The sequence below is a fragment of the Chiloscyllium punctatum genome, chromosome 26 (genome assembly GCF_047496795.1).
Source record: "Chiloscyllium punctatum isolate Juve2018m chromosome 26, sChiPun1.3, whole genome shotgun sequence".
In the NCBI taxonomy this organism is placed as follows: domain Eukaryota; kingdom Metazoa; phylum Chordata; class Chondrichthyes; order Orectolobiformes; family Hemiscylliidae; genus Chiloscyllium; species Chiloscyllium punctatum.
Window position 1 is genome coordinate 971,905 of NC_092764.1, and position 25,247 is coordinate 997,151.

The following is a 25,247-nucleotide window of genomic DNA, read 5'->3' on the forward strand; positions in this document are numbered from 1 at the left end:
GCGTGACAGAGAGAGCGCACGACAGAGAGCGAGAGAGAGTGCGACAGAGAGCGAGCGTGACAGAGAGAGAGCGCGCGCGACAGAGAAAGAGAGCGCGACAGAGAGAGAGCGAGAGCGACAGAGAGAGAGAGCGACAGAGAGAGAGAGCGACAGAGAGAGAGAGCGACAGAGAGAGAGAGCGACAGAGAGAGAGCGCGACAGAGAGAGAGCGCGACAGAGAGAGAGCGCGACAGAGAGAGAGCGCGACAGAGAGAGAGCGCGACAGAGAGAGAGCGCGACAGAGAGAGAGCGCGACAGAGAGAGAGCGCGACAGAGAGAGAGCGCGACAGAGAGAGAGCGCGACAGAGAGAGAGCGCGACAGAGAGAGAGCGCGACAGAGAGAGAGCGCGACAGAGAGAGAGCGCGACAGAGAGAGCGCGCGACAGAGAGAGCGCGCGACAGAGAGAGCGCGCGACAGAGAGAGCGCGCGACAGAGAGAGCGCGCGACAGAGAGAGCGCGCGACAGAGAGAGCGCGCGACAGAGAGAGAGAGAGCGCGAGAGAGAGAGAGCGCGAGAGAGAGAGAGAGCGCGACAGAGAGAGAGCGCGACAGAGAGAGAGCGCGACAGAGAGAGAGAGAGCGCGACAGAGAGAGAGCACGACAGAGAGAGAGCGCGACAGAGAGAGAGCGCGACAGAGAGAGAGCGCGACAGAGAGAGAGCGACAGAGAGAGAGCGCGACAGAGAGCGAGCGAGAGCGACAGAGAGAGAGCGAGAGCGACAGAGAGAGAGAGAGCGCGACAGAGAGAGAGAGAACGCGACAGAGAGACAGCGCGACAGAGAGCGAGAGAGAGCGCGACAGAGAGCGAGAGAGAGCGCGACAGAGAGAGAGAGAGCGCGACAGAGAGCGAGAGAGAGTGCGACAGAGAGAGTGAGCGCGACAGAGAGAGAGCGCGACTGAGAGCGAGCGTGACAGAGAGAGAGCGAGCGCGACAGAAAGAGAGCGCGACAGAGAGAGCGCGACAGAGAGAGAGCGAGCGCGACAGAGAGAGAGAGAGAGCGCGACAGAGAGAGAGAGCGCGACAGAGAGCGAGAGAGCACGACAGAGAGAGAGAGCGCGCGACAGAGAGAGAGAGCGCGACAGAGAGAGAGCGAGCGCGACAGAGAGAGAGCGAGCACGACAGAGAGAGAGAGAGCACGACAGAGAGAGAGAGAGCACGACAGAGAGAGACAGCGCGCGACAGAGAGAGCGTGCGAGAGAGAGAGAGAGCACGACAGAGAGAGAGAGCGCGCGACAGAGAGAGAGAGCGCGCGACAGAGAGAGAGCGAGCGCGACAGAGAGCGAGAGAGAGCGCGACTGAGAGCGAGCGTGACAGAGAGAGAGAGCGCGACTGAGAGAGAGAGCGTGTGACAGAGAGAGAGCATGACTGAGAGCGAGCGTGACAGAGAGAGAGCGAGCGCGACAGAGAGAGAGCGAGCGTGACAGAGAGAGAGAGCGCGACAGAGAGAGAGAGCGTGTGACAGAGAGAGAGCGCGACAGAGAGAGAGAGCGTGTGACAGAGAGAGAGCGCGACAGAGAGAGAGCGCGACAGAGAGAGAGCGAGCGCGACAGATAGCGAGCGTGACAGAGAGAGAGCGCGACAGAGAGAGAGCGACAGAGAGAGAGAGAGCGACAGAGAGAGAGCGCGACAGAGAGAGAGCGCGACAGAGAGAGAGCGCGACAGAGAGAGAGCGCGACAGAGAGAGAGCGCGACAGAGAGAGAGAGCGCGCGACAGAGAGAGAGCGAGCGCGACAGAGAGCGAGAGAGAGCGCGACTGAGAGCGAGCGTGACAGAGAGAGAGCGCGACTGAGAGAGAGAGCGTGTGACAGAGAGAGAGCGTGACTGAGAGCGAGCGTGACAGAGAGAGAGCGAGCGCGACAGAGAGAGAGCGAGCGTGACAGAGAGAGAGAGCGCGACAGAGAGAGAGAGCGTGTGACAGAGAGAGAGCGCGACAGAGAGAGAGAGCGTGTGACAGAGAGAGAGCGAGCGTGACAGAGAGAGAGAGCGCGACAGAGAGAGAGCGCGACAGAGAGAGAGCGCGACAGAGAGCGCGACAGAGAAAGAGCGCGACAGAGAGAGAGCGCGACAGAGAGAGAGCGCGACAGAGAGAGATCGCGACAGAGAGAGAGCGCGACAGAGAGAGAGCGCGACGGAGAGAGAGCGCGACAGAGAGAGAGCGCGACAGAGAGAGAGCGCGACAGAGAGAGAGCGCGACAGAGAGAGAGCGCGACAGAGAGAGAGCGCGACAGAGAGAGAGCGCGACAGAGAGAGAGCGCGACAGAGAGAGAGCGCGACAGAGAGAGAGCGCGACAGAGAGAGAGCGCGACAGAGAGAGAGCGCGACAGAGAGAGAGCGCGACAGAGAGAGAGCGCGACAGAGAGAGAGCGCGACAGAGAGAGAGCGCGACAGATAGCGAGCGTTACAGAGAGAGAGCGCGACAGAGAGAGAGAGAGCGACAGAGAGAGAGAGAGCGACAGAGAGAGAGCGCAACAGAGAGAGAGCGAGCGCGACAGAGAGAGAGCGAGAGCGACAGAGAGAGAGCGCGACAGAGAGCGAGCGTGACAGAGAGAGAGCGAGAGCGACAGAGAGAGAGAGAGCGCGACAGAGAGAGAGAGCGCGACAGAGAGAGAGAGAGCGCGACAGAGAGCGAGAGAGAGTGCGACAGAGAGAGTGAGCGCGACAGAGAGAGAGCGCGACTGAGAGCGAGCGTGACAGAGAGAGAGCGAGCGCGACAGAGAGAGAGCGCGACAGAGAGAGCGCGACAGAGAGAGCGCGACAGAGAGAGCGCGACAGAGAGAGCGCGAGAGAGAGAGAGCGAGCGCGACAGAGAGAGAGAGAGAGCGCGACAGAGAGAGAGAGCGCGACAGAGAGCGAGAGAGCACGACAGAGAGAGAGCGCGCGACAGAGAGAGAGAGCGCGACAGAGAGAGAGAGCGCGACAGAGAGAGAGCGAGCGCGACAGAGAGAGAGAGAGCACGACAGAGAGAGAGTGAGAGCGACAGAGAGAGAGCGCGACAGAGAGCGAGCGCGACAGAGAGAGAGAGCGACAGAGAGAGAGAGCGACAGAGAGAGAGAGCGACAGAGAGAGAGAGCGACAGAGAGAGAGAGCGACAGAGAGAGAGAGCGACAGAGAGAGAGCGCGACAGAGAGAGCGCGACAGAGAGAGAGCGCGACAGAGAGAGAGCGCGACAGAGAGAGAGAGCGCGAGAGAGAGAGAGCGCGAGAGAGAGAGAGAGCGCGACAGAGAGAGAGCGCGACAGAGAGAGAGAGAGCGCGACAGAGAGAGAGCGCGACAGAGAGAGAGCGCGACAGAGAGAGAGCGAGAGCGACAGAGAGAGAGCGCGACAGAGAGCGAGCGAGAGCGACAGAGAGAGAGCGAGAGCGACAGAGAGAGAGAGAGCGCGACAGAGAGAGAGAGCGCGACAGAGAGACAGCGCGACAGAGAGCGCGACAGAGAGCGAGAGAGAGCGCGACAGAGAGAGAGAGAGCGCGACAGAGAGCGAGAGAGAGTGCGACAGAGAGAGAGCGCGACAGAGAGAGAGCGCGACAGAGAGCGCGACAGAGAAAGAGCGCGACAGAGAGAGAGCGCGACAGAGAGAGAGCGCGACAGAGAGAGAGCGCGACAGAGAGAGATCGCGACAGAGAGAGAGCGCGACAGAGAGAGAGCGCGACAGAGAGAGAGCGCGACAGAGAGAGAGCGCGACAGAGAGAGAGCGCGACAGAGAGAGAGCGCGACAGAGAGAGAGCGCGACAGAGAGAGAGCGCGACAGAGAGAGAGCGCGACAGAGAGAGAGCGCGACAGAGAGAGAGCGCGACAGAGAGAGAGCGCGACAGATAGCGAGCGTTACAGAGAGAGAGCGCGACAGAGAGAGAGAGAGCGACAGAGAGAGAGAGAGCGACAGAGAGAGAGCGCAACAGAGAGAGAGCGAGCGCGACAGAGAGAGAGCGAGAGCGACAGAGAGAGAGCGCGACAGAGAGCGAGCGTGACAGAGAGAGAGCGAGAGCGACAGAGAGAGAGAGAGCGCGACAGAGAGAGAGAGCGCGACAGAGAGAGAGAGAGCGCGACAGAGAGCGAGAGAGAGTGCGACAGAGAGAGTGAGCGCGACAGAGAGAGAGCGCGACTGAGAGCGAGCGTGACAGAGAGAGAGCGAGCGCGACAGAGAGAGAGCGCGACAGAGAGAGCGCGACAGAGAGAGCGCGACAGAGAGAGCGCGACAGAGAGAGCGCGAGAGAGAGAGAGCGAGCGCGACAGAGAGAGAGAGAGAGAGCGCGACAGAGAGAGAGAGCGCGACAGAGAGCGAGAGAGCACGACAGAGAGAGAGCGCGCGACAGAGAGAGAGAGCGCGACAGAGAGAGAGCGAGCGCGACAGAGAGAGAGAGAGCACGACAGAGAGAGAGTGAGAGCGACAGAGAGAGAGCGCGACAGAGAGCGAGCGCGACAGAGAGAGAGAGAGCGCGACAGAGAGAGAGCGCGACAGAGAGAGAGAGAGCGCGACAGAGAGAGAGCGCGACAGAGAGAGAGCGCGACAGAGAGAGAGCGCGACAGAGAGAGAGCGAGAGCGACAGAGAGAGAGCGCGACAGAGAGCGAGCGAGAGCGACAGAGAGAGAGCGAGAGCGACAGAGAGAGAGAGAGCGCGACAGAGAGAGAGAGCGCGACAGAGAGACAGCGCGACAGAGAGCGAGAGAGAGCGCGACAGAGAGCGAGAGAGAGCGCGACAGAGAGAGAGAGAGCGCGACAGAGAGAGAGAGAGCGCGACAGAGAGCGAGAGAAAGTGCGACAGAGAGAGTGAGCGCGACAGAGAGAGAGCGCGACAGAGAGAGAGCGCGACTGAGAGCGAGCGTGACAGAGAGAGAGAGAGCGCGACAGAGAGAGCGCGACAGAGAGAGAGCGAGCGCGACAGAGAGAGAGAGAGAGCGCGACAGAGAGAGAGACCGCGACAGAGAGCGAGAGAGCACGACAGAGAGAGAGAGCGCGCGACAGAGAGAGAGAGCGCGACAGAGAGAGAGCGAGCGCGACAGAGAGAGAGAGAGCACGACAGAGAGAGAGAGAGCACGACAGAGAGAGACAGCGCGCGACAGAGAGAGCGTGCGACAGAGAGAGAGAGAGCACGACAGAGAGAGAGAGCGCGCGACAGAGAGAGAGCGAGAGAGAGCGCGACTGAGAGCGAGCGTGACAGAGAGAGAGCGCGACTGAGAGAGAGAGCGTGTGACAGAGAGAGAGCGTGACTGAGAGCGAGCGTGACAGAGATAGAGCGAGCGCGACAGAGAGAGAGCGAGCGTGACAGAGAGAGAGAGCGCGACAGAGAGAGAGAGCGTGTGACAGAGAGAGAGCGCGACAGAGAGAGAGAGCGTGTGACAGAGAGAGAGCGCGACAGAGAGAGAGCGCGACAGAGAGAGAGCGCGACAGAGAGAGAGCGAGCCCGACAGATAGCGAGCGTTACAGAGAGAGAGCGCGACAGAGAGAGAGAGAGCGACAGAGAGAGAGAGAGCGACAGAGAGAGAGCGCGACAGAGAGAGAACGCGACAGAGAGAGAGCGCGACAGAGAGAGAGCGAGCGCGACAGAGAGAGAGCGAGAGCGACAGAGAGAGAGCGCGACAGAGAGCGAGCGTGACAGAGAGAGAGCGAGAGCGACAGAGAGAGAGAGAGCGCGACAGAGAGAGAGAGCGCGACAGAGAGAGAGAGCGCGAGAGAGAGAGAGCGAGCGCGACAGAGAGAGAGCGAGAGCGAGAGAGAGAGAGAGAGCGCGACAGAGAGAGAGCGCGAGAGAGAGAGAGCGCGAGAGAGAGAGAGCGCGAGAGAGAGAGAGAGCGCGACAGAGAGAGAGCGCGACAGAGAGAGAGCGCGACAGAGAGAGAGAGAGCGCGACAGAGAGGGAGCGCGACAGAGAGGGAGCGCGACAGAGAGGGAGCGCGACAGAGAGAGAGCGCGACAGAGAGAGAGCGCGACAGAGAGAGAGCGCGACAGAGAGAGAGCGCGACAGAGAGAGAGCGCGACAGAGAGAGAGCGCGACAGAGAGAGCGCGACAGAGAGAGAGCGCGACAGAGAGAGAGCGCGACAGAGAGAAAGCGCGACAGAGAGCGCGACAGAGAGAGAGCGCGACAGAGAGAGAGCGCGACAGAGAGAGAGCGCGACAGAGAGAGAGCGCGACAGAGAGAGAGCGCGACAGAGAGAGAGCGCGACAGAGAGAGAGCGCGACAGAGAGAGAGAGCGCGACAGAGAGAGAGAGCGACAGAGAGAGAGAGCGACAGAGAGAGAGAGCGACAGAGAGAGAGCGACAGAGAGAGAGCGCGACAGAGAGAGAGCGCGACAGAGAGAGAGCGCGACAGAGAGAGAGCGCGACAGAGAGAGAGAGAGCGCGACAGAGAGCGAGAGAGAGTGCGACAGAGAGAGTGAGCGCGACAGAGAGAGAGCGCGACTGAGAGCGAGCGTGACAGAGAGAGAGCGAGCGCGACAGAGAGAGAGCGCGACAGAGAGAGCGCGACAGAGAGAGCGCGACAGAGAGAGCGCGACAGAGAGAGCGCGACAGAGAGAGCGCGACAGAGAGAGCGCGACAGAGAGAGCGCGACAGAGAGAGCGCGACAGAGAGAGCGCGACAGAGAGAGCGCGACAGAGAGAGCGCGACAGAGAGAGCGCGACAGAGAGAGCGCGACAGAGAGAGCGCGACAGAGAGAGCGCGACAGAGAGAGCGCGACAGAGAGAGAGCGACAGAGAGAGAGCGACAGAGAGAGAGCGCGACAGAGAGAGAGCGCGACAGAGAGAGAGCGCGACAGAGAGAGAGAGAGCGCGACAGAGAGGGAGCGCGACAGAGAGAGAGCGAGAGCGACAGAGAGAGAGAGAGCGCGACAGAGAGAGAGAGCGCGACAGAGAGAGAGAGCGCGAGAGAGAGAGAGCGAGCGCGACAGAGAGAGAGCGAGAGCGAGAGAGAGAGAGAGAGCGCGACAGAGAGAGAGCGCGAGAGAGAGAGAGCGCGAGAGAGAGAGAGCGCGAGAGAGAGAGAGAGCGCGACAGAGAGAGAGCGCGACAGAGAGAGAGCGCGACAGAGAGAGAGAGAGCGCGACAGAGAGGGAGCGCGACAGAGAGGGAGCGCGACAGAGAGAGAGCGCGACAGAGAGAGAGCGCGACAGAGAGAGAGCGCGACAGAGAGAGAGCGCGACAGAGAGAGAGCGCGACAGAGAGAGAGCGCGACAGAGAGAGAGCGCGACAGAGAGAGAGCGCGACAGAGAGAGAGCGCGACAGAGAGAGCGCGACAGAGAGAGAGCGCGACAGAGAGAGAGCGCGACAGAGAGAAAGCGCGACAGAGAGCGCGACAGAGAGAGAGCGCGACAGAGAGAGAGCGCGACAGAGAGAGAGCGCGACAGAGAGAGAGCGCGACAGAGAGAGAGCGCGACAGAGAGAGAGCGCGACAGAGAGAGAGCGCGACAGAGAGAGAGAGCGCGACAGAGAGAGAGAGCGCGACAGAGAGAGAGCGCGACAGAGAGAGAGCGCGACAGAGAGAGAGCGCGACAGAGAGAGAGCGCGACAGAGAGAGAGAGCGACAGAGAGAGAGAGCGACAGAGAGAGAGAGCGACAGAGAGAGAGAGCGACAGAGAGAGAGCGACAGAGAGAGAGAGCGACAGAGAGAGAGAGCGACAGAGAGAGAGAGCGACAGAGAGAGAGCGCGACAGAGAGAGAGCGCGACAGAGAGAGAGCGCGACAGAGAGAGAGCGAGCGTGACAGAGAGAGAGAGCGTGTGACAGAGAGAGAGAGCGTGTGACAGAGAGAGAGCGTGACTGAGAGCGAGCGTGCGTGACAGAGAGAGCGTGTGACAGAGAGAGAGCGTGACTGAGAGCGTGCGTGACAGAGAGAGAGCGAGCGTGACAGAGAGAGAGAGCGCGACAGAGAGAGAGCGAGCGCGACAGAGAGAGAGAGCGCGACAGAGAGAGAGAGCGTGTGACAGAGAGAGAGCGCGACAGAGAGAGAGAGCGTGTGACAGAGAGAGAGCGCGACAGAGAGAGAGCGCGACAGAGAGAGAGCGCGACAGAGAGAGAGAGAGCGCGACAGAGAGAGAGCGCGACAGAGAGAGAGCGCGACAGAGAGAGCGTGTGACAGAGAGAGAGCGCGACAGAGAGAGAGTGCGACAGAGAGAGAGCGAGCGCGACAGAGAGCGAGCGCGACAGAGAGAGAGAGAGCGACAGAGAGAGAACGCGACAGAGAGAGAACGCGACAGAGAGAGAACGCGACAGAGAGTGAGCGAGCGCGACAGAGAGAGAGCGAGCGCGACAGAGAGAGAGCGAGAGCGACAGAGAGAGAGCGCGACAGAGAGCGAGCGTGACAGAGAGAGAGCGAGAGCGACAGAGAGAGAGAGAGCGCGACAGAGAGAGAGAGCGCGACAGAGAGAGAGAGCGCGACAGAGAGAGAGAGCGCGAGAGAGAGCGAGAGAGAGTGCGACAGAGAGAGTGAGCGCGACAGAGAGAGAGAGAGAGCACGACAGAGAGCGAGCGCGACAGAGAGAGCGCGACAGAGACAGAGAGAGCGCGACAGAGAGAGAGCGAGCGCGACAGAGAGAGAGCGAGCGCGACAGAGAGAGAGCGAGCGCGACAGAGAGAGAGCGAGCGCGACAGAGAGAGAGCGAGCGCGACAGAGAGAGAGCGAGCGCGACAGAGAGAGCGAGCGCGACAGAGAGAGAGCGAGCGCGACAGAGAGAGAGCGAGCGCGACAGAGAGAGAGCGAGCGCGACAGTGAGAGAGAGAGAGCGCGACAGAGAGAGAGAGAGCACGACAGAGAGAGACAGCGCGCGACAGAGAGAGAGAGAGAGAGTGCGCGACAGAGAGAGAGAGAGCGCGACAGAGAGAGAGAGCGCGACAGAGAGAGAGAGCGCGAGAGAGAGAGAGCGAGCGCGACAGAGAGAGAGCGAGAGCGAGAGAGAGAGAGAGAGCGCGACAGAGAGAGAGCGCGAGAGAGAGAGAGCGCGAGAGAGAGAGAGCGCGAGAGAGAGAGAGAGCGCGACAGAGAGAGAGCGCGACAGAGAGAGAGCGCGACAGAGAGAGAGAGAGCGCGACAGAGAGGGAGCGCGACAGAGAGAGAGCGAGAGCGACAGAGAGAGAGAGAGCGCGACAGAGAGAGAGAGCGCGACAGAGAGAGAGAGCGCGAGAGAGAGAGAGCGAGCGCGACAGAGAGAGAGCGAGAGCGAGAGAGAGAGAGAGAGCGCGACAGAGAGAGAGCGCGAGAGAGAGAGAGCGCGAGAGAGAGAGAGCGCGAGAGAGAGAGAGAGCGCGACAGAGAGAGAGCGCGACAGAGAGAGAGCGCGACAGAGAGAGAGAGAGCGCGACAGAGAGGGAGCGCGACAGAGAGGGAGCGCGACAGAGAGAGAGCGCGACAGAGAGAGAGCGCGACAGAGAGAGAGCGCGACAGAGAGAGAGCGCGACAGAGAGAGAGCGCGACAGAGAGAGAGCGCGACAGAGAGAGAGCGCGACAGAGAGAGAGCGAGAGCGAGAGAGAGAGAGAGAGCGCGACAGAGAGAGAGCGCGAGAGAGAGAGAGCGCGAGAGAGAGAGAGCGCGAGAGAGAGAGAGAGCGCGACAGAGAGAGAGCGCGACAGAGAGAGAGCGCGACAGAGAGAGAGAGAGCGCGACAGAGAGGGAGCGCGACAGAGAGAGAGCGAGAGCGACAGAGAGAGAGAGAGCGCGACAGAGAGAGAGAGCGCGACAGAGAGAGAGAGCGCGAGAGAGAGAGAGCGAGCGCGACAGAGAGAGAGCGAGAGCGAGAGAGAGAGAGAGAGCGCGACAGAGAGAGAGCGCGAGAGAGAGAGAGCGCGAGAGAGAGAGAGCGCGAGAGAGAGAGAGAGCGCGACAGAGAGAGAGCGCGACAGAGAGAGAGCGCGACAGAGAGAGAGAGAGCGCGACAGAGAGGGAGCGCGACAGAGAGGGAGCGCGACAGAGAGAGAGCGCGACAGAGAGAGAGCGCGACAGAGAGAGAGCGCGACAGAGAGAGAGCGCGACAGAGAGAGAGCGCGACAGAGAGAGAGCGCGACAGAGAGAGAGCGCGACAGAGAGAGAGCGCGACAGAGAGAGCGCGACAGAGAGAGAGCGCGACAGAGAGAGAGCGCGACAGAGAGAAAGCGCGACAGAGAGAGAGCGCGACAGAGAGAGAGCGCGACAGAGAGAGAGCGCGACAGAGAGAGAGCGCGACAGAGAGAGAGCGCGACAGAGAGAGAGCGCGACAGAGAGAGAGCGCGACAGAGAGAGAGAGCGCGACAGAGAGAGAGAGCGCGACAGAGAGAGAGAGCGCGAGAGAGAGAGAGCGAGCGCGACAGAGAGAGAGCGAGAGCGAGAGAGAGAGAGAGAGCGCGACAGAGAGAGAGCGCGAGAGAGAGAGAGCGCGAGAGAGAGAGAGCGCGAGAGAGAGAGAGAGCGCGACAGAGAGAGAGCGCGACAGAGAGAGAGAGAGCGCGACAGAGAGGGAGCGCGACAGAGAGGGAGCGCGACAGAGAGAGAGCGCGACAGAGAGAGAGCGCGACAGAGAGAGAGCGCGACAGAGAGAGAGCGCGACAGAGAGAGAGCGCGACAGAGAGAGAGCGCGACAGAGAGAGAGCGCGACAGAGAGAGCGCGACAGAGAGAGAGCGCGACAGAGAGAGAGCGCGACAGAGAGAAAGCGCGACAGAGAGCGCGACAGAGAGAGAGCGCGACAGAGAGAGAGCGCGACAGAGAGAGAGCGCGACAGAGAGAGAGCGCGACAGAGAGAGAGCGCGACAGAGAGAGTGCGCGACAGAGAGAGTGCGCGACAGAGAGAGAGCGCGACAGAGAGAGAGCGCGACAGAGAGCGAGCGCGACAGAGAGCGAGCGCGACAGAGAGAGAGAGCGTGACTGAGAGCGAGCGTGACAGAGAGAGAGCGCGACAGAGAGAGAGAGCGCGACAGAGAGCGAGTGCGACAGAGAGAGAGAGCGCGACTGAGAGCGAGCGTGACAGAGAGAGCGAGCGTGACAGAGAGAGAGAGCGTGACTGAGAGCGAGCGTGACAGAGAGAGAGCGAGCGTGACAGAGAGAGAGAGCGCGACAGAGAGAGAGAGCGTGTGACAGAGAGAGAGCGCGACAGAGAGAGAGCGCGACAGAGAGAGAGAGCGCGACAGAGAGCGAGAGCGCGACAGAGAGCGAGAGCGCGACAGAGAGAGAGAGCGCGACAGAGAGAGAGAGCGCGACAGAGAGAGAGCGCGACAGAGAGAGAGCGCGACAGAGAGAGAGCGCGACAGAGAGAGAGCGCGACAGAGAGAGAGCGCGACAGAGAGAGAGAGCGACAGAGAGAGAGAGCGACAGAGAGAGAGAGCGACAGAGAGAGAGAGCGACAGAGAGAGAGCGACAGAGAGAGAGAGCGACAGAGAGAGAGAGCGACAGAGAGAGAGAGCGACAGAGAGAGAGCGCGACAGAGAGAGAGCGCGACAGAGAGAGAGCGCGACAGAGAGAGAGAGAGCGTGTGACAGAGAGAGAGAGCGTGTGACAGAGAGAGAGAGCGTGTGACAGAGAGAGAGCGTGACTGAGAGCGAGCGTGCGTGACAGAGAGAGCGTGTGACAGAGAGAGAGCGTGACTGAGAGCGTGCGTGACAGAGAGAGAGCGAGCGTGACAGAGAGAGAGAGCGCGACAGAGAGAGAGCGAGCGCGACAGAGAGAGAGAGCGCGACAGAGAGAGAGAGCGTGTGACAGAGAGAGAGCGCGACAGAGAGAGAGAGCGTGTGACAGAGAGAGAGCGCGACAGAGAGAGAGCGCGACAGAGAGAGAGCGCGACAGAGAGAGAGCGCGACAGAGAGAGCGTGTGACAGAGAGAGAGCGCGACAGAGAGAGAGTGCGACAGAGAGAGAGCGAGCGCGACAGAGAGCGAGCGCGACAGAGAGAGAGAGAGCGACAGAGAGAGAACGCGACAGAGAGAGAACGCGACAGAGAGAGAACGCGACAGAGAGTGAGCGAGCGCGACAGAGAGAGAGCGAGCGCGACAGAGAGAGAGCGAGAGCGACAGAGAGAGAGCGCGACAGAGAGCGAGCGTGACAGAGAGAGAGCGAGAGCGACAGAGAGAGAGAGAGCGCGACAGAGAGAGAGAGCGCGACAGAGAGAGAGAGCGCGACAGAGAGAGAGAGCGCGAGAGAGAGCGAGAGAGAGTGCGACAGAGAGAGTGAGCGCGACAGAGAGAGAGAGAGAGCACGACAGAGAGCGAGCGCGACAGAGAGAGCGCGACAGAGACAGAGAGAGCGCGACAGAGAGAGAGCGAGCGCGACAGAGAGAGAGCGAGCGCGACAGAGAGAGAGCGAGCGCGACAGAGAGAGAGCGAGCGCGACAGAGAGAGAGCGAGCGCGACAGAGAGAGCGAGCGCGACAGAGAGAGAGCGAGCGCGACAGAGAGAGAGCGAGCGCGACAGAGAGAGAGCGAGCGCGACAGTGAGAGAGAGAGAGCGCGACAGAGAGAGAGAGAGCACGACAGAGAGAGACAGCGCGCGACAGAGAGAGAGAGAGAGAGTGCGCGACAGAGAGAGAGAGAGCGCGACAGAGAGAGAGAGCGCGACAGAGAGAGAGAGCGCGAGAGAGAGAGAGCGAGCGCGACAGAGAGAGAGCGAGAGCGAGAGAGAGAGAGAGAGCGCGACAGAGAGAGAGCGCGAGAGAGAGAGAGCGCGAGAGAGAGAGAGCGCGAGAGAGAGAGAGAGCGCGACAGAGAGAGAGCGCGACAGAGAGAGAGCGCGACAGAGAGAGAGAGAGCGCGACAGAGAGGGAGCGCGACAGAGAGAGAGCGAGAGCGACAGAGAGAGAGAGAGCGCGACAGAGAGAGAGAGCGCGACAGAGAGAGAGAGCGCGAGAGAGAGAGAGCGAGCGCGACAGAGAGAGAGCGAGAGCGAGAGAGAGAGAGAGAGCGCGACAGAGAGAGAGCGCGAGAGAGAGAGAGCGCGAGAGAGAGAGAGCGCGAGAGAGAGAGAGAGCGCGACAGAGAGAGAGCGCGACAGAGAGAGAGCGCGACAGAGAGAGAGAGAGCGCGACAGAGAGGGAGCGCGACAGAGAGGGAGCGCGACAGAGAGAGAGCGCGACAGAGAGAGAGCGCGACAGAGAGAGAGCGCGACAGAGAGAGAGCGCGACAGAGAGAGAGCGCGACAGAGAGAGAGCGCGACAGAGAGAGAGCGCGACAGAGAGAGAGCGCGACAGAGAGAGCGCGACAGAGAGAGAGCGCGACAGAGAGAGAGCGCGACAGAGAGAAAGCGCGACAGAGAGCGCGACAGAGAGAGAGCGCGACAGAGAGAGAGCGCGACAGAGAGAGAGCGCGACAGAGAGAGAGCGCGACAGAGAGAGAGCGCGACAGAGAGAGAGAGCGCGACAGAGAGAGAGAGCGACAGAGAGAGAGAGCGACAGAGAGAGAGAGCGACAGAGAGAGAGCGACAGAGAGAGAGCGCGACAGAGAGAGAGCGCGACAGAGAGAGAGCGCGACAGAGAGAGAGCGCGACAGAGAGAGAGAGAGCGCGACAGAGAGCGAGAGAGAGTGCGACAGAGAGAGTGAGCGCGACAGAGAGAGAGCGCGACTGAGAGCGAGCGTGACAGAGAGAGAGCGAGCGCGACAGAGAGAGAGCGCGACAGAGAGAGCGCGACAGAGAGAGCGCGACAGAGAGAGCGCGACAGAGAGAGCGCGACAGAGAGAGCGCGACAGAGAGAGCGCGACAGAGAGAGCGCGACAGAGAGAGCGCGACAGAGAGAGCGCGACAGAGAGAGCGCGACAGAGAGAGCGCGACAGAGAGAGCGCGACAGAGAGAGCGCGACAGAGAGAGCGCGACAGAGAGAGAGCGACAGAGAGAGAGCGACAGAGAGAGAGCGAGCGCGACAGAGAGAGAGAGAGAGAGCGCGACAGAGAGAGAGAGAGAGAGCGAGAGAGAGAGAGAGAGCGCGACAGAGAGAGAGAGAGCGCGACAGAGAGAGAGCGCGACAGAGAAAGAGCGCGACAGAGAGAGAGCGCGACAGAGAGAGAGCGCGACAGAGAGAGAGCGCGACAGAGAGAGAGCGCGACAGAGAGAGAGCGCGACAGAGAGAGAGCGCGACAGAGAGAGAGCGCGACAGAGAGAGAGCGCGACAGAGAGAGAGCGCGACAGAGAGAGAGCGCGACAGAGAGAGAGCGCGACAGAGAGAGAGCGCGACAGAGAGAGAGCGCGACAGAGAGAGAGCGCGACAGAGAGAGAGCGCGACAGAGAGAGAGCGCGACAGAGAGAGAGAGCGACAGAGAGAGAGAGCGACAGAGAGAGCGACAGAGAGCGAGAGCGACAGAGAGAGAGAGCGACAGAGAGAGAGAGCGCGACAGAGAGAGAGCGCGACAGAGAGAGAGCGCGACAGAGAGAGAGCGCGACAGAGAGAGAGCGCGACAGAGAGAGAGAGCGCGACAGAGAGAGAGAGCGCGACAGAGAGAGAGAGCGCGAGAGAGAGCGAGAGAGAGTGCGACAGAGAGAGTGAGCGCGACAGAGAGAGAGAGAGAGCACGACAGAGAGCGAGCGCGACAGAGAGAGCGCGACAGAGACAGAGAGAGCGCGACAGAGAGAGAGCGAGCGCGACAGAGAGAGAGCGAGCGCGACAGAGAGAGAGCGAGCGCGACAGAGAGAGAGCGAGCGCGACAGAGAGAGAGCGAGCGCGACAGAGAGAGCGAGCGCGACAGAGAGAGAGCGAGCGCGACAGAGAGAGAGCGAGCGCGACAGAGAGAGAGCGAGCGCGACAGTGAGAGAGAGAGAGCGCGACAGAGAGAGAGAGAGCACGACAGAGAGAGACAGCGCGCGACAGAGAGAGAGAGAGAGAGTGCGCGACAGAGAGAGAGAGAGCGCGACAGAGAGAGAGAGCGCGACAGAGAGAGAGAGCGCGAGAGAGAGAGAGCGAGCGCGACAGAGAGAGAGCGAGAGCGAGAGAGAGAGAGAGAGCGCGACAGAGAGAGAGCGCGAGAGAGAGAGAGCGCGAGAGAGAGAGAGCGCGAGAGAGAGAGAGAGCGCGACAGAGAGAGAGCGCGACAGAGAGAGAGCGCGACAGAGAGAGAGAGAGCGCGACAGAGAGGGAGCGCGACAGAGAGAGAGCGAGAGCGACAGAGAGAGAGAGAGCGCGACAGAGAGAGAGAGCGCGACAGAGAGAGAGAGCGCAGAGAGAGAGAGAGCGAGCGCGACAGAGAGAGAGCGAGAGCGAGAGAGAGAGAGAGAGCGCGACAGAGAGAGAGCGCGAGAGAGAGAGAGCGCGAGAGAGAGAGAGCGCGAGAGAGAGAGAGAGCGCGACAGAGAGAGAGCGCGACAGAGAGAGAGCGCGACAGAGAGAGAGAGAGCGCGACAGAGAGGGAGCGCGACAGAGAGGGAGCGCGACAGAGAGAGAGCGCGACAGAGAGAGAGCGCGACAGAGAGAGAGCGCGACAGAGAGAGAGCGCGACAGAGAGAGAGCGCGACAGAGAGAGAGCGCGACAGAGAGAGAGCGCGACAGAGAGAGAGCGCGACAGAGAGAGAGCGCGACAGAGAGAGAGCGCGACAGAGAGAGAGCGCGACAGAGAGAGAGCGCGACAGAGAGAGCGCGACAGAGAGAGAGCGCGACAGAGAGAGAGCGCGACAGAGAGAAAGCGCGACAGAGAGCGCGACAGAGAGAGAGCGCGACAGAGAGAGAGCGCGACAGAGAGAGAGCGCGACAGAGAGAGAGCGCGACAGAGAGAGAGCGCGACAGAGAGAGAGCGCGACAGAGAGAGAGCGCGACAGAGAGAGAGAGCGCGACAGAGAGAGAGAGCGACAGAGAGAGAGAGCGACAGAGAGAGAGAGCGACAGAGAGAGAGCGACAGAGAGAGAGCGCGACAGAGAGAGAGCGCGACAGAGAGAGAGCGCGACAGAGAGAGAGCGCGACAGAGAGAGAGAGAGCGCGACAGAGAGCGAGAGAGAGTGCGACAGAGAGAGTGAGCGCGACAGAGAGAGAGCGCGACTGAGAGCGAGCGTGACAGAGAGAGAGCGAGCGCGACAGAGAGAGAGCGCGACAGAGAGAGCGCGACAGAGAGAGCGCGACAGAGAGAGCGCGACAGAGAGAGCGCGACAGAGAGAGCGCGACAGAGAGAGCGCGACAGAGAGAGCGCGACAGAGAGAGCGCGACAGAGAGAGCGCGACAGAGAGAGCGCGACAGAGAGAGCGCGACAGAGAGAGCGCGACAGAGAGAGCGCGACAGAGAGAGCGCGACAGAGAGAGCGCGACAGAGAGAGAGCGACAGAGAGAGAGCGACAGAGAGAGAGCGAGCGCGACAGAGAGAGAGAGAGAGAGCGCGACAGAGAGAGAGAGAGAGAGCGAGAGAGAGAGAGAGAGCGCGACAGAGAGAGAGAGAGCGCGACAGAGAGAGAGAGAGCGCGACAGAGAAAGAGCGCGACAGAGAGAGAGCGCGACAGAGAGAGAGCGCGACAGAGAGAGAGCGCGACAGAGAGAGAGCGCGACAGAGAGAGAGCGCGACAGAGAGAGAGCGCGACAGAGAGAGAGCGCGACAGAGAGAGAGCGCGACAGAGAGAGAGCGCGACAGAGAGAGAGCGCGACAGAGAGAGAGCGCGACAGAGAGAGAGCGCGACAGAGAGAGAGCGCGACAGAGAGAGAGCGCGACAGAGAGAGAGCGCGACAGAGAGAGAGAGCGACAGAGAGAGAGAGCGACAGAGAGAGCGACAGAGAGCGAGAGCGACAGAGAGAGAGAGCGACAGAGAGAGAGAGCGCGACAGAGAGAGAGCGCGACAGAGAGAGAGCGCGACAGAGAGAGAGCGCGACAGAGAGAGAGCGCGACAGAGAGAGAGCGCGACAGAGAGAGAGCGCGACAGAGAGAGAGCGCGACAGAGAGAGAGCGCGACAGAGAGAGAGCGCGACAGAGAGAGAGCGCGACAGAGAGAGAGCGCGACAGAGAGAGAGTGCGACAGAGAGAGAGCGAGAGCGACAGAGAGAGAGCGCGACAGAGAGCGAGCGAGAGCGACAGAGAGAGAGCGAGAGCGACAGAGAGAGAGAGAGAGAGCGAGCGAGAGAGAGAGAGCGCGAGAGAGAGGGAGAGCGCGACAGAGAGAGAGCGCGACAGAGAGAGCGCGCGACAGAGAGAGAGCGCGACAGAGAGAGAGCGCGACAGAGAGAGAGCGCGACAGAGAGAGAGCGCGACAGAGAGAGAGCGCGACAGAGAGAGAGCGCGACAGAGAGAGAGCGCGACAGAGAGAGAGCGCGACAGAGAGCGAGAGCGACAGAGAGAGAGCGCGACAGAGAGCGAGCGAGAGCGACAGAGAGAGAGCGACAGAGAGAGAGAGAGCGCGACAGAGAGAGAGCGCGACAGAGAGCGAGAGAGAGCGCGACAGAGAGCGAGAGAGAGAGAGAGCGCGACAGAGAGCGAGAGAGAGTGCGACAGAGAGAGTGAGCGCGACAGAGAGAGAGCGCGACTGAGAGCGAGCGTGACAGAGAGAGAGCGAGCGCGACAGAGAGAGAGCGCGACAGAGAGAGCGCGACAGAGAGAGCGCGACAGAGAGAGCGCGACAGAGAGAGCGCGACAGAGAGAGCGCGACAGAGAGAGCGCGACAGAGAGAGCGCGACAGAGAGAGCGTGACAGAGAGAGAGCGAGCGCGACAGAGAGAGAGAGAGAGAGCGCGACAGAGAGAGAGAGCGCGACAGAGAGCGAGAGAGCACGACAGAGAGAGAGAGCGCGCGACAGAGAGAGAGAGCGCGACAGAGAGAGAGCGAGCGCGACAGAGAGAGAGAGAGCACGACAGAGAGAGAGAGAGAGCACGACAGAGAGAGAGAGAGAGCACGACAGAGAGAGACAGCGCGCGACAGAGAGAGAGAGAGAGCGCGCGACAGAGAGAGAGAGAGCACGACAGAGAGAGAGAGCGCGCGACAGAGAGAGAGAGAGAGCGCGACAGAGAGAGAGAGAGAGCGCGACAGAGAGCGAGAGAGAGCGCGACTGAGAGCGAGCGTGACAGAGAGAGAGAGCGCGACTGAGAGAGAGAGCGTGTGACAGAGAGAGAGCGTGACTGAGAGCGAGCGTGACAGAGAGAGAGCGAGCGCGACAGAGAGAGAGCGAGCATGACAGAGAGAGAGAGCGCGACAGAGAGAGAGAGCGTGTGACAGAGAGAGAGCGCGACAGAGAGAGAGAGCGTGTGACAGAGAGAGAGCAAGCGCGACAGATAGCGAGCGTGACAGAGAGAGAGCGCGACAGAGAGAGAGAGAGCGACAGAGAGAGAGAGAGCGACAGAGAGAGAGCGCGACAGAGAGAGAGCGTGACAGAGAGAGAGCGCGACAGAGAGAGAGCGAGCGCGACAGAGAGAGAGCGAGAGCGACAGAGAGAGAGCGCGACAGAGAGCGAGCGTGACAGAGAGAGAGCGAGAGCGACAGAGAGAGAGAGAGCGCAACAGAGAGAGAGAGCGCGACAGAGAGAGAGAGCGCGACAGAGAGAGAGCGAGCACGAGAGAGAGAGAGCGAGCGCGAGAGAGAGAGAGCGAGAGCGACAGAGAGAGAGAGAGCGCGACAGAGAGAGAGAGCGCGACAGAGAGAGCGCGAGAGAGAGAGAGAGCGCGAGAGAGAGAGAGCGCGACAGAGAGAGAGCGCGACAGAGAGAGAGCGCGACAGAGAGAGAGCGCGACAGAGAGAGAGCGCGACAGAGAGAGAGCGCGACAGAGAGAGAGCGCGACAGAGAGAGAGCGCGACAGAGAGAGAGCGCGACAGAGAGAGAGCGCGACAGAGAGAGAGCGCGACAGAGAGAGAGCGAGAGCGACAGAGAGAGCGTGCGACAGAGAGCGAGCGAGAGCGACAGAGAGAGAGCGAGAGCGACAGAGAGAGAGAGAGAGAGCGAGAGCGACAGAGAGAGAGAGCGCGACAGAGAGAGAGCGCGACAGAGAGAGAGCGCGACAGAGAGCGAGAGAGAGCGCGACAGAGAGCGAGAGAGAGCGCGACAGAGAGAGAGAGAGCGAGAGAGAGTGCGACAGAGAGAGTGAGCGCGACAGAGAGAGAGCGCGACTGAGAGCGAGCGTGACAGAGAGAGAGCGAGAGCGACAGAGAGAGAGAGAGTGCGACAGAGAGAGAGAGCGCGACAGAGAGAGAGAGCGCGAGAGAGAGAGAGAGCGCGACAGAGAGAGAGCGCGACAGAGAGAGAGCGCGACAGAGAGAGAGCGCGACAGAGAGAGAGCGCGACAGAGAGAGAGCGCGACAGAGAGAGAGCGCGACAGAGAGAGAGCGCGACAGAGAGAGAGCGCGACAGAGAGAGAGCGCGACAGAGAGAGAGCGCGACAGAGAGAGAGAGCGACAGAGAGAGAGAGAGCGAGAGAGAGAGAGAGCACGACAGAGAGAGAGCGCGACAGAAAGAGAGCGCGACAGAGAGAGAGCGCGACAGAGAGAGAGCGCGACAGAGAGAGAGCGCGACAGAGAGAGCGCGCGACAGAGAAAGAGAGCGCGAGAGAGAGAGAGAGCGCGACAGAGAGAGAGAGCGCGACAGAGAGAGAGCGCGACACAGAGAGAGCGCGACAGAGAGAGAGAGAGCGCGACAGAGAGAGAGCGCGACAGAGAGAGAGCGCGACAGAGAGAGAGCGAGAGCGACAGAGAGAGAGCGCGACAGAGAGCGAGCGAGAGCGACAGAGAGAGAGAGAGCGCGACAGAGAGAGAGAGAGCGCGACAGAGAGAGAGCGCGACAGAGAGCGAGAGAGAGCGCGACAGAGAGAGAGCGAGCGCGACAGAGAGAGAGAGAGAGAGCGCGACAGAGAGAGAGCGCGACAGAGAGAGCGCGCGACAGAGAGAGAGAGAGCACGACAGAGAGAGAGAGAGCACGACAGAGAGAGACAGCGCGCGACAGAGAGAGAGAGAGAGCGCGCGACAGAGAGAGAGAGAGCACGACAGAGAGAGAGAGCGCGCGACAGAGAGAGAGCGAGCGCGACAGAGAGCGAGAGAGAGCGCGACTGAGAGCGAGAGAGAGCGCGACTGAGAGCGAGCGTGACAGAGAGAGAGAGCGCGACTGAGAGAGAGAGCGTGTGACAGAGAGAGAGCGTGACTGAGAGCGAGCGTGACAGAGAGAGAGCGAGCGTGACAGAGAGAGAGCGAGCGCGACAGAGAGAGAGCGAGCGTGACAGAGAGAGAGAGCGCGACAGAGAGAGAGAGCGCGACAGAGAGAGAGAGCGTGTGACAGAGAGAAAGCGCGACAGAGAGAGAGAGCGTGTGACAGAGAGAGAGCACGACAGAGAGAGAGCGCGACAGAGAGAGAGCGCGACAGAGAGAGAGCGAGCGCGACAGAGAGAGAGCGCGACAGAGAGAGAGCGCGACAGAGAGAGAGAGAGCGACAGAGAGAGAGAGAGCGACAGAGAGAGAGAGAGCGACAGAGAGAGAGAGAGCGACAGAGAGAGAGCGCGACAGAGAGAGAGCGTGACAGAGAGAGAGCGCGACAGAGAGCGAGCGTGACAGAGAGAGAGCGAGAGCGACAGAGAGAGAGAGCGCGACAGAGAGAGAGAGAGCGCGACAGAGAGAGAGCGCGACAGAGAGAGAGAGAGCGCGAGAGAGAGAGAGCGAGCGCGACAGAGAGAGAGCGAGAGCGACAGAGAGAGAGAGAGCGCGACAGAGAGAGAGAGAGCGCGACAGAGAGAGAGCGCGAGAGAGAGAGAGAGCGCGACAGAGAGAGAGCGCGACAGAGAGAGAGCGCGAGAGAGAGAGAGCGCGACAGAGAGAGAGCGCGACAGAGAGAGAGCGCGACAGAGAGAGAGCGCGACAGAGAGAGAGCGCGACAGAGAGAGAGCGCGACAGAGAGAGAGCGCGACAGAGAGAGAGCGCGACAGAGAGAGAGCGCGACAGAGAGAGAGCGCGACAGAGAGAGAGTGCGACAGAGAGAGAGCGCGACAGAGAGAGAGCGAGAGCGACAGAGAGCGCGACAGAGAGCGAGCGAGAGCGACAGAGAGAGAGCGAGAGCGACAGAGAGAGAGAGAGCGCGACAGAGAGAGAGCGCGACAGAGAGCGAGAGAGAGCGCGACAGAGAGAGAGAGCGCGACAGAGAGAGAGAGAGCGCGACAGAGAGCGAGAGAGAGTGCGACAGAGAGAGTGAGCGCGACAGAGAGAGAGCGCGACTGAGAGCGAGCGTGACAGAGAGAGAGCGAGAGCGACAGAGAGAGAGCGCGACAGAGAGCGAGCGAGAGCGACAGAGAGCGAGAGCGACAGAGAGAGAGAGAGCGCGACAGAGAGAGAGCGCGACAGAGAGCGAGAGAGAGCGCGACAGAGAGAGAGAGAGCGCGACAGAGAGCAAGAGAGAGTGCGACAGAGAGCGAGCGCGACTGAGAGCGAGCGCGACTGAGAGAGAGCGAGAGCGCGACAGAGAGAGAGCGAGCGCGACAGAGAGAGAGAGAGCACGACAGAGAGAGACAGCGCGCGACAGAGAGAGAGAGAGAGCGCGCGACAGAGAGAGAGAGAGCACGACAGAGAGAGAGAGCGCGCGACAGAGAGAGAGAGAGCACGACAGAGAGCGAGAGAGAGTGCGACAGAGAGAGAGCACGACTGAGAGCGAGCGTGACAGAGAGAGAGCGCGCGCGACAGAGAGCGCGCGCGACAGAGAGCGCGCGCGACAGAGAGCGCGCGCGACAGAGAGCGCGCGCGACAGAGAGAGAGCGCGACAGAGAGAGAGCGCGACAGAGAGAGAGCGCGACAGAGAGAGAGCGCGACAGAGAGAGAGCGCGACAGAGAGAGAGCGCGACAGAGAGAGAGCGCGACAGAGAGAGAGCGCGACAGAGAGAGAGCGCGACAGAGAGAGAGCGCGACAGAGAGAGAGCGCGACAGAGAGAGAGCGCGACAGAGAGAGAGCGCGACAGAGAGAGAGCGCGACAGAGAGAGAGCGCGACAGAGAGAGAGCGCGACAGAGAGAGAGCGCGACAGAGAGAGAGCGCGACAGACAGAGAGCGCGACAGACAGAGAGCGCGACAGAGAGAGAGCGCGAGAGAGAGAGAGAGCACGACAGAGAGAGAGCGCGACAGAGAGAGAGCGCGACAGAGAGAGAGCGAGCGTGACAGAGAGAGAGAGAGCGCGACAGAGAGAGAGAGAGCGCGACAGAGAGAGAGAGAGAGTGCGACAGAGAGAGAGAGAGCGCGACAGAGAGCGAGAGAGAGTGCGACAGAGAGAGAGAGAGCGCGACAGAGAGCGAGAGAGAGTGCGACAGAGAGAGAGAGAGCGCGACAGAGAGAGAGAGAGCGCGACAGAGAGCGAGCGCGACAGAGAGAGAGAGAGCGCGACAGAGAGCGAGCGCGACAGAGAGAGAGCGCGACAGAGAGAGAGACAGCGCGACAGAGAGAGAGAGAGCGCGACAGAGAGAGAGAGAGCGCGACAGAGAGAGAGAGAGCGCGACAGAGAGAGAGAGAGCGCGACAGAGAGCGAGAGAGAGTGCGACAGAGAGAGAGCGCGACAGAGAGAGAGCGAGCGCGACAGAGAGAGAGAGAGAGTGCAACAGAGAGAGAGCGCGACAGAGAGAGAGCGAGCGCGACAGAGAGAGAGAGAGCGCGACAGAGAGAGAGAGAGCGCGACAGAGAGCGAGAGAGAGCGCGACAGAGAGCGAGAGAGCGCGACAGAGAGAGAGAGAGCGCGACAGAGAGAGAGAGAGCGCGACAGAGAGCAAGCGCGACAGAGAGCGAGCGCGACAGAGAGCGAGCGCGACAGAGAGCGAGCGCGACAGAGAGAGAGCGCGACAGAGAGAGAGCGCGACAGAGAGAGAGCGCGACAGAGAGAGAGCGCGACAGAGAGAGTGCGCGACAGAGAGAGTGCGCGACAGAGAGAGAGCGCGACAGAGAGAGAGCGCGACAGAGAGCGAGCGCGACAGAGAGCGAGCGCGACAGAGAGAGAGAGCGTGACTGAGAGCGAGCGTGACAGAGAGAGAGCGCGACAGAGAGAGAGAGCGCGACAGAGAGCGAGTGCGACAGAGAGAGAGAGCGCGACTGAGAGCGAGCGTGACAGAGAGAGCGAGCGTGACAGAGAGAGAGAGCGTGACTGAGAGCGAGCGTGACAGAGAGAGAGCGAGCGTGACAGAGAGAGAGAGCGCGACAGAGAGAGAGAGCGTGTGACAGAGAGAGAGCGCGACAGAGAGAGAGCGCGACAGAGAGAGAGAGCGCGACAGAGAGCGAGAGCGCGACAGAGAGCGAGAGCGCGACAGAGAGAGAGAGCGCGACAGAGAGAGAGAGCGCGACAGAGAGAGAGCGCGACAGAGAGAGAGCGCGACAGAGAGAGAGCGCGACAGAGAGAGAGCGCGACAGAGAGAGAGAGCGACAGAGAGAGAGAGCGACAGAGAGAGAGAGCGACAGAGAGAGAGAGCGACAGAGAGAGAGCGACAGAGAGAGAGAGCGACAGAGAGAGAGAGCGACAGAGAGAGAGAGCGACAGAGAGAGAGCGCGACAGAGAGAGAGCGCGACAGAGAGAGAGCGCGACAGAGAGAGAGCGAGCGTGACAGAGAGAGAGAGCGTGTGACAGAGAGAGAGAGCGTGTGACAGAGAGAGAGCGTGACTGAGAGCGAGCGTGCGTGACAGAGAGAGCGTGTGACAGAGAGAGAGCGTGACTGAGAGCGTGCGTGACAGAGAGAGAGCGAGCGTGACAGAGAGAGAGAGCGCGACAGAGAGAGAGCGAGCGCGACAGAGAGAGAGAGCGCGACAGAGAGAGAGAGCGTGTGACAGAGAGAGAGCGCGACAGAGAGAGAGAGCGTGTGACAGAGAGAGAGCGCGACAGAGAGAGAGCGCGACAGAGAGAGAGAGAGCGCGACAGAGAGAGAGCGCGACAGAGAGAGCGTGTGACAGAGAGAGAGCGCGACAGAGAGAGAGTGCGACAGAGAGAGAGCGAGCGCGACAGAGAGCGAGCGCGACAGAGAGAGAGAGAGCGACAGAGAGAGAACGCGACAGAGAGAGAACGCGACAGAGAGAGAACGCGACAGAGAGTGAGCGAGCGCGACAGAGAGAGAGCGAGCGCGACAGAGAGAGAGCGAGAGCGACAGAGAGAGAGCGCGACAGAGAGCGAGCGTGACAGAGAGAGAGCGAGAGCGACAGAGAGAGAGAGAGCGCGACAGAGAGAGAGAGCGCGACAGAGAGAGAGAGCGCGACAGAGAGAGAGAGCGCGAGAGAGAGCGAGAGAGAGTGCGACAGAGAGAGTGAGCGCGACAGAGAGAGAGAGAGAGCACGACAGAGAGCGAGCGCGACAGAGAGAGCGCGACAGAGACAGAGAGAGCGCGACAGAGAGAGAGCGAGCGCGACAGAGAGAGAGCGAGCGCGACAGAGAGAGAGCGAGCGCGACAGAGAGAGAGCGAGCGCGACAGAGAGAGAGCGAGCGCGACAGAGAGAGCGAGCGCGACAGAGAGAGAGCGAGCGCGACAGAGAGAGAGCGAGCGCGACAGAGAGAGAGCGAGCGCGACAGTGAGAGAGAGAGAGCGCGACAGAGAGAGAGAGAGCGCGACAGAGAGAGACAGCGCGCGACAGAGAGAGAGAGAGAGAGTGCGCGACAGAGAGAGAGAGAGCGCGACAGAGAGAGAGAGCGCGCGACAGAGAGAGAGAGCGCGCGACAGAGAGAGAGCGAGCGCGACAGAGAGAGAGCGAGCGCGACAGAGAGAGAGCGAGCGCGACAGAGAGAGAGAGAGCGCGACAGAGAGAGAGAACGAGCGCGACAGAGAGAGAACGAGCGCGACAGAGAGAGAACGAGCGCGACAGAGAGAGAACGTGCGCGACAGAGAGAGAACGAGCGCGACAGAGAGAGAACGAGCGCGACAGAGAGAGAGCGCGACAGAGAGAGAGCGCGACAGAGAGAGAGCGAGCGCGACAGAGAGCGAGCGCGACAGAGAGCGAGCGCGACAGAGAGCGAGCGCGACAGAGAGCGAGCGCGACAGAGAGCGAGCGCGACAGAGAGCGAGCGCGACAGAGAGCGAGCGCGACAGAGAGCGAGCGCGACAGAGAGCGAGCGCGACAGAGAGCGAGCGCGACAGAGAGAGAGCGCGACAGAGAGAGAGCGCGACAGAGAGAGAGCGCGACAGAGAGAGAGCGCGACAGAGAGAGAGCGAGCGCGACAGAGAGCGAGCGCGACAGAGAGAGAGCGAGCGCGACAGAGAGAGAGCGAGCGCGACAGAGAGAGAGCGAGCGCGACAGAGAGAGAGCGCGACAGAGAGAGAGCGCGACAGAGAGAGAGCGCGACAGAGAGAGAGCGCGACAGAGAGAAAGCGCGACAGAGAGAAAGCGCGACAGAGAGAAAGCGCGACAGAGAGAAAGCGCGACAGAGAGAGAGCGCGACAGAGAGAGAGCGCGACAGAGAGAGA

General features: G+C 61.5%; 1 protein-coding gene across 1 annotated transcript in view; it reads left to right on the forward strand.

The window, feature by feature from the left end:
* The window catches only part of LOC140453227 (uncharacterized), a 75,153-nt gene that overhangs the window by 14,109 nt on the left and 35,797 nt on the right, over positions 1 to 25,247 (forward strand). Inside the window, exons 2-13 of the mRNA XM_072547803.1 lie at positions 12,320 to 12,964; positions 13,074 to 13,250; positions 13,298 to 13,478; positions 13,564 to 13,656; positions 13,824 to 13,948; positions 14,618 to 15,247; positions 15,405 to 15,929; positions 16,241 to 16,305; positions 22,259 to 22,351; positions 22,409 to 22,676; positions 23,137 to 23,217; positions 23,601 to 23,663. Of these exons, the coding sequence (XP_072403904.1) occupies positions 12,320 to 12,964; positions 13,074 to 13,250; positions 13,298 to 13,478; positions 13,564 to 13,656; positions 13,824 to 13,948; positions 14,618 to 15,247; positions 15,405 to 15,929; positions 16,241 to 16,305; positions 22,259 to 22,351; positions 22,409 to 22,676; positions 23,137 to 23,217; positions 23,601 to 23,663 (2,946 nt within the window). The remainder of the gene's footprint in view (positions 1 to 12,319; positions 12,965 to 13,073; positions 13,251 to 13,297; positions 13,479 to 13,563; positions 13,657 to 13,823; positions 13,949 to 14,617; positions 15,248 to 15,404; positions 15,930 to 16,240; positions 16,306 to 22,258; positions 22,352 to 22,408; positions 22,677 to 23,136; positions 23,218 to 23,600; positions 23,664 to 25,247) is intronic.